We start from the raw sequence: 7,155 nt of genomic DNA, 5'->3' as shown, positions 1-7,155 counted from the left end.
TCTTATAACAATGATAACATGCTCCTGTAAACAATATGGAACAAATTCTGCAGCTCCAAAGAACATTAATCTCAGCATCTCCTCATGCCTGGAAAGTGAAGGCAACACTTTGAAGATTTCAACAAAGAAACTCTAACAACCTTTCTTGAGCAGAAGAAATGCACATTTAAATTTTTATTACATAGTTTGGTAATTTGACAAATAACCAAATAGCTTTGTGGGTTTCTCCAAACTCTTTAATTAGGACAACAAAAACAAGAGAAATAAATCCTACATATTCTAACATTTTAAGACTTTTTAAATCGAGGAAGAAGACACATTAAGGAGTTATGAAAATCTAACCTGGAGTTTTCATGGACATGCAAGCAGCGATGCTCCAAACATGCAGCCAATGCATGCAGCAAATCAGATTTGGGCCACTTTGAGTGTGTAATAAGAAGGTAGACTTAATGTCCATTAAGAACAGCAGGAATGCCTGTCTGCGATGATGCACTGAGGTCCAAGGTCTCTTCCAGGTTTAATAAAAGAATGAAAAAGAAAACGATGTGTCACAGGCCACAACACCATGAGGTAAAGGTGGTGGAGGCTGCAGCTTTCAGTGTGTTTGTCTGGACTTTCTGTTTATGGTGTGTGTGTGTGTGTGTGTGTGTGTGTGTGTGTGTGTGTGTGTGTGTGTGTGTGTGTGTGTGTGTGTGTGTGTGTGTGTGTGGGTATACTGTAGGTAAGCTGAGCCAAAGAGACGCTGACTGTGTTGAATCTCGGCAGCAGAGCAGCTCCAGACGCCAGAGACACGCTGCACCTCTCTCTCCCTCTCTCTCTCAATTCACTCGCTTTGTTTCTCAGATGCAGCTCAGATGGACTCTGCCTTGATGTATGGAAAGAAAAGCCCACTGAGTAGTCATGGTGATATCTCTCTCTTCCTCATACACACAGAGAGAGAGAGAGAGAGCACGCCTTCATTCCTCTGCACACACCCCACAATCCCACTACGTGTGTGTGCGTGTGCGTGTTATAAGCAGAAAATACACTCTGACTCTCGGTGAAGTGACGGCTGTCACGCTGCTCCCAGTTTTCCCTGACTCAGCAAAAACAGGAAGGAGGAGGAGAGTGATGGAGAGGCTGAAAGGTGGCAGAGGATAGGGAGCGAAAAAGGAAAGATATTAAGAGAAACGCTGGGTTTGAACTGATCGGTGAGAGTTGAAAAAAAGACTGTAAATGAATTCGTTTCTGAATTGGGGAAGCGGAGAAATGATGGACTCTGACATGAGGTACACAGTATATGACAGCAGTGAGAGCACGTGTTCAGGTGGAATTTGCAGAAATGACTGTTAAGAATAACTAATGAACTGACAAGTTAGTGTATGAGCGTGCGACAAAATGCGAGCAAGAAGGTTGAATGCTCGTAATTCTATTCATGACGGAAGGTTAAAGTCCTGCGCTGCAAAGAACGGAACAAGTGAAAATAGATTTTAAGCAGTAAGACTCTTCAGAAAGAAAAACTAAGAAGCGCTCCATGTCCCTGTTCAGTCGTTTGACTCACGCACAAAAACACACAACGACTGGGTAACGATTGCTTTCAGGTGCTGTTATGAGCTACAGTGAAATGTGAAGCTATTAGATTTTTACTGTTTTAGGTGTTTGAAATCCAAAAATGACAAAGTGTCACACCTAAAGCTTGGTGTGATCTTGACAGTGCAGGGAAAAAAACTTTTAAAATTCAATAAATCATAAAGTGTGCGTCCATGCGAACAGGTACAACCGAATGTTTAAAGATGAAGCTGCAGATCCAGATGGGCGATTTTCATGCCTCCAGCATTCTACAGGTCTTTACTGTGTGGATCCCCCCCCCCCCCCCCCCCCCCCCCCACACACACACACACACACGAGAGAGAGAGAGAGAGAGAGAGAGTTATGATATGTCTTTGAAGTGAGCCGATACCCAGCGGGCCTGACGGCCGTGTCGCATCAGCACCAACGCGGGCTGGCATGTGTCTAAACCCATGGTGATTCCACCCTGAGAGGAGAAAAGACCACTTAATGCTGCTTAGTGCGCGCGCAAACGTACGCACGCGCAGACACATAAACGTACACAAACGTCGTGGACATCCCGGGTATCTGGGAAAGCTGCCCTGTGGATGCGCTCAAAACACAGTGAGTGAGAAAGAGTCGTTGGCGAGGATCAGAGACCCCGGCTTCATCCATCCGTCACCGGCTGAGCAGGAGCGCGGAGGCCCGCTGACAGGCGACCAGAGCCGGTGCAGCAGAGCGGAGGAAAGGAAGAGGGTGGCCTCTCTCAGCCAGCCACTCTCTCTCTCTCTCTCTCTCTCTCTCTCTCTCTCTCTCCCTCTCTCTCACGCACACACACAAAGAATCTGGAAGTCTGGACCCTGATGCAGGAGATAAGAGCAGCTTTCTGCGTCCACAAGGACGCGTGATCGGACAAACCAGAGCAGAGCGGCGCTCCTGAAAAACACCGAAGTGCAATTATGGAACGATTCATAAAAGTTACACGACTGAAATTGTGTAAAACGTTTCCGACTTTACCCTTGAAAATATAAGTAGGTAATAATAATAATAATAATAATAATAATAATAATAATAATAATAATAATAATAGTTCCAGCACGAATATAGCGCCAACTTTGCTTTTATATTATGAGTTTTTCCTCTTTATTTATTTTTTTTATTTAAAAAATCATTTATTGTATTTATTTTTTCTTTCTTAATTTCCATTAAATTTTTTAATATTTAATTGTTCAATATTTAATTATCTAACATTTTTCTATTATAGTTTAAGCGGCTATAAATATTTCGACATTGTTATTAAATCGTTCAGCTCTTTTGCTGCTCTTTCGCTAATTAGAGACTTTGGTCACATTTAATAACCCGCAATCGAACATTATTATTTTACAAACACGGACATTGTGACCTGAGAAAAATAAAACCTTGCTAGACTTCTGACCGTTTTATAAATAATTCATAAATCTCTTTTTTTCTTATAGGACATAAAAGCTGTTGTTAGAGAATGATGGCAGCGGCAGTCACTGGCACGGATTTGGGACAGAACTTTTTATTAAACATTATGAAAACAAGATTCTCAACAACGTTCCACTTTGTATGGTTTTCACTTGTTGACAGTCAGGACACGTTCATTGAATAAATATAGAAATCATATGTACAGATATAAATTTACAGCACTGTGCAGAAGTTGTTTTGCATTTATTCCCCGCGTTCTTTAACTTCACATTTTTTGAAGCTCTTGTTGCTTTCGGTAAATATGAGAAAAATTGAGATTTACACAAAAGACAAAAAAAATCTAATTAAAATAAGAAAGATAGGTGGATAGAATCTGATGTTTGTCTACATACTGGAAATGCTTAATTTGTTAATAATTCGCAAGAATCGACTTGGATTGTATATCTCCCCTTTTTTGGTTCCCATAAAAAGATACAAAATTGGAAGAATCACATTTTTCTCAGTTTTCTCTTCAGCTTGTTGTTGTTTTGCCCTGACATCCTGATCAAACACTTCCAGTCTCTCTCCCTGCACGGTTCGCCCTCCAACAGGTAGTCTGTGCATCGGGCACTTCTGCACAATATTGCACATATATCGATGTAGCAGGAACCAGGGGTTTCTTGTTGACAGAATAATGCATGGAGTTACTCCAAGAACAGGAAGCTCTACCATCAGACTTTTCTATTAGCGCTCATTAAGACTGCAGTTTAAACCCACAGCCCCTGCAAGACGTTTGATTACAATATTAAACGTAAAAAAGGAAAGAAAAGAAACATAAAAGAAACCCTAAGTCTTTTTTAATCGTCGGGTTGGTGCATAGAATTTTAGCAGCGAATGCAGTCCATGTAATAACCGAGGGTTTCCCTCTCACAGAATTTACATCCAGGGTTGTTTTTTTTTAAACAGATCAAAAGGTCCTATGAGTAGAAAACAAAATGTCCAGTTTGATCTCTTCTTAGTGCAGTTTAACATTACACATGTTCAGTAGAAGGAGGACGAGGATATCATAGACGATTTGCATGCTGTTACATACAAACATTTGTATTTAAGACATTTCGAAGAATCCAAGCAACAAAAAGCAAGTTGTTGTTTTAAAAAGAGAGAAAGAGGGAGAGGGTAAAATAACACAGGTTACTGCTTTTCTCTACACAGTATGTACAGGTGGAAATAAATACAGTCTAAAATCTGGCTCAGTTAATCTCTTTTTGTCATGTTTTTTTTTCTTTTTCTTTTTTAAAACAATAGAAAAATTGATTGAAAATAGCAGTTAAAGACGCATCCAGTTTTTACGCACTACAGCAGATTGTTCTCCATTTTTTTCTCTCCTTGTACCTCTCGGGGTGTAGGATGGAAGAGGGGGTCATTGGCTTTTTATTTTTCCGCATACCCAGGCCTTACTGATGGCAGAGAAAGAGGAGGAAGAGGAGATGCGAACCGTGGGCCATGCTTTCCATACACGTGGAAGATTCGGGGAGAGGTTACCATACATGTCCTGCATGCAGGGTTGCAAATGGGGATGGGGGGAGTTGGGATGGGGGGATTATTAGACTTGCATTATTGAAAAGTCTCTGCATTACAGGCTTATAAACAGTCTTTCTTCGCCGGTGGTGTATTGCTTCTTCTTTTCAGTTCATTCAGACTTTTCCCCCTTTAAACAGAACACATTTGCCTCGTTTTTAAGACCAACCCCGCTGCTCTCTCTGAGTTAAGACAGTCACGTGTCATATTAGTTCAGTAAGACTCGTGATTAGCTTCTGCTGCACCGGAGGATACACAAATAAAAGTCTACAGGCTAACAGTGATCCCAAGTGCCCACCTGACAGGCTGCGGCATTCTTACAGAAGTTTCGCCTAAACATGTTTAAGACTGAAAATCGCGTCCGTGCACGGCTACTGCTTAAGTCTTGTGAGTGGAGGAAAAAAGTGTAAACAAAATAGAAACGAAGAACAAACGTGAATGAATGTCTGCGTGAGGCGCTACAGGTCAGCAGCCCCTCTCACATGAAGAACTCGGCGTTAGCTTGTTTCCCGGACGGATCTCTCGTGTTCGCGGGTCCGCCGGCATTGTAGGTCCGGCTGGCCAGCTTCTCGTACTTCTCCTTGTATAGATCCCTCTCCTTGACCAGGCGCGCCACGTCCTGCTTCAGCTGTTCCACCTGGTTCTGCAGGGTGCACTTTTCGGTCTCCAGCATGTGCCTCTGCTGCACGCGCTTGAAGCGGCAGGACTGCGCGTAGCCGCGGTTCTTGAGCGTGCGCCTCTTCTGCTTCAGGCGGATCACCTCCTCTTTGCTGAAGCCTCGGAGCTGCCGGTTCAGCTCCCGCACTGTCATGCTGACCAACTGCTCGTCCGAGAAGCGATCTTCGAGGCGGGCGTGGTGGCCGTGGTGGTGGTGGTGGTGGTGGTGATGCGCTTGGTGATGGTGGGCCGCCGAGGCCGCGGAGAGGTCCTCGCCAACGTACTGCTGCCCGCGGAAACCCTCGTAGGTCTGGTGGTGGTGGTGGTGGTGCGCGTTGCCGATGAGGGCCTCCACCGCGTCCTCCGGCGTCAGGTTGAGCGCCTCCGGATTGATGTGGTGCTGGTAGCTGGGGATCCAGTACAGGTCCTCCAGCTGGGGCTTCCCCCCGGTGCTGTGATTGTTGTTGCCGCCGCTGTTGTTGCTGCTGCCGTTGCTGCTGACGCCGCTGGCGAGGCCCTGGTTCGGCTGCGCGCCCGGGCTCGGGGCGCAGAAGCTGGGCGAAGAAGGCACGGAGGAACAAGGGGTGCTAATCGGGGTGGAGGAGAGGGAGCCCGACGGGAGGCGGTGGCAGTAGCGGTCGGCCTCCGGCGGCTCCTTCTTGACCTCGAACTTCATCAGGTCAAAGTCGTTGACATACTCGATGGCCAGAGGGCTGTTGGGCAGCTCTGCGCTCATGGCGAGGTCGGTGGCCATGTCAGTCCATGCGACGACTCCTGCCCTCACAGCCAAACCGACAGCGGGCAGTCCTCTCGGATACAGATTGTGGAGAGGGATAAAAGGTTGTATGGTGTATAAATAGACACACGCACACGCCCGGTGCGTGGGGCTACTGCAGGGCCAGCAAGCGGGTAGAAAACTTATTAAGGTTGTTTGTCCCTAAGTAACTTCTATTTATAGTAGCGTGAATATACCTCTGCATGTAAATGAACTTGTACACCTGCCAGTTCGCCTCCGCTCCCTGCTCTTGTTGACAACTTATCCCAGGTCAAATGCACGCTTTAATACCACGAGCCCCCCCGGGGTGCTTGAAACTCGAGCCCAGTGAATTTGGAACCACCAACCTGTCCTGTCCTCGCTTCACCTCTGCAGCCCACTTGCCTCCCTGTGATTTACAGTCCTCGGTTCTGCTCGATCGAGTGACAGGAACAGATCTCTTCTCCTCCGCTCTCCGGCCGTATTAGAAATATTTTCCAAGCATCCCTCCTCCGCTGTTTACAAGTTGATCGCGAGCTCCTGTAGGCTGCTGGCTCGAGTCACTGCAGCATGGCCCGGACTTAAAGTTTTTTCTCATACAGTCACATCTAGCAGTGTGGCGCTGGGAGCTGCTCGGGGTTGCGAGTAAAAATAAAAAAATAAAAAATAAAGATTTACCAAAAAGTCCCAGGAATCCACAAGCCGGTATGGCACGCGTGCGGATGGTTACAGAGCCCGTGGGATTCAGATGAAGTTGCAAACAGTTCTCTTACTTGCAGGGACAGGAGGAGGCTTGTCCCTGGTTCTTGTGGTCAGTCCATTTATGAATTTAAACAGCCTACTTACAGGCTCGGTCCCCTCGGTGCTGCCCCCCCTCCTCTCTCTCTCTCGCTGGGTCGCACTTTTGACCTTTCGTGTGGAATTTTATACAAGAGGTGATAAATTCCAGCTGTTTTGTGTCTGACGGCCCTCACAGAGCTCCTCACAGCAACAACGCAGTGTAACTGAGTCGCTGGAAGGCACTCTGCACTTATAAAGACAGCGTGGCCCCCACGACCCTCCCACACGGAGGTGCGACGGGCCAATGAGGAGGAGCTGGCAGCCGCGCATTTGCATTCTCCTATAAGGGAAGAGCCTCCCAATTGTCTAGCAGCGGCCGGCCGAGGATAGCCGAATGCAGCCGAAGGGCGGTGGGTGGGGTGGGGGGGGAC

At 46.3% G+C, this 7,155-nt stretch overlaps 1 protein-coding gene across 1 annotated transcript; it reads right to left on the bottom strand.

The window, feature by feature from the left end:
- Window positions 1-3,049: 3,049 nt before the first annotated feature.
- mafaa (MAF bZIP transcription factor Aa) lies at window positions 3,050-6,930 on the bottom strand. The gene has a single exon (XM_026147038.1). The coding sequence runs from the start codon at window positions 5,942-5,944 to the stop codon at window positions 5,012-5,014; it is 933 nt and encodes a 310-aa protein (XP_026002823.1). The 5' UTR covers window positions 5,945-6,930; the 3' UTR covers window positions 3,050-5,011.
- Window positions 6,931-7,155: the final 225 nt, after the last annotated feature.

Source organism: Astatotilapia calliptera, chromosome 17 (genome assembly GCF_900246225.1).
Source record: "Astatotilapia calliptera chromosome 17, fAstCal1.2, whole genome shotgun sequence".
Classification (NCBI taxonomy): domain Eukaryota; kingdom Metazoa; phylum Chordata; class Actinopteri; order Cichliformes; family Cichlidae; genus Astatotilapia; species Astatotilapia calliptera.
This window is presented reverse-complemented; position numbering and strand designations above follow the sequence as displayed.

Coding starts and splice junctions, on each gene's coding strand:
- mafaa (XM_026147038.1), bottom strand. CDS start 5,944: ATGGCCACCGACCTCGCCATGAGCGCAGAGCTGCCCAACAGCCCTCTG.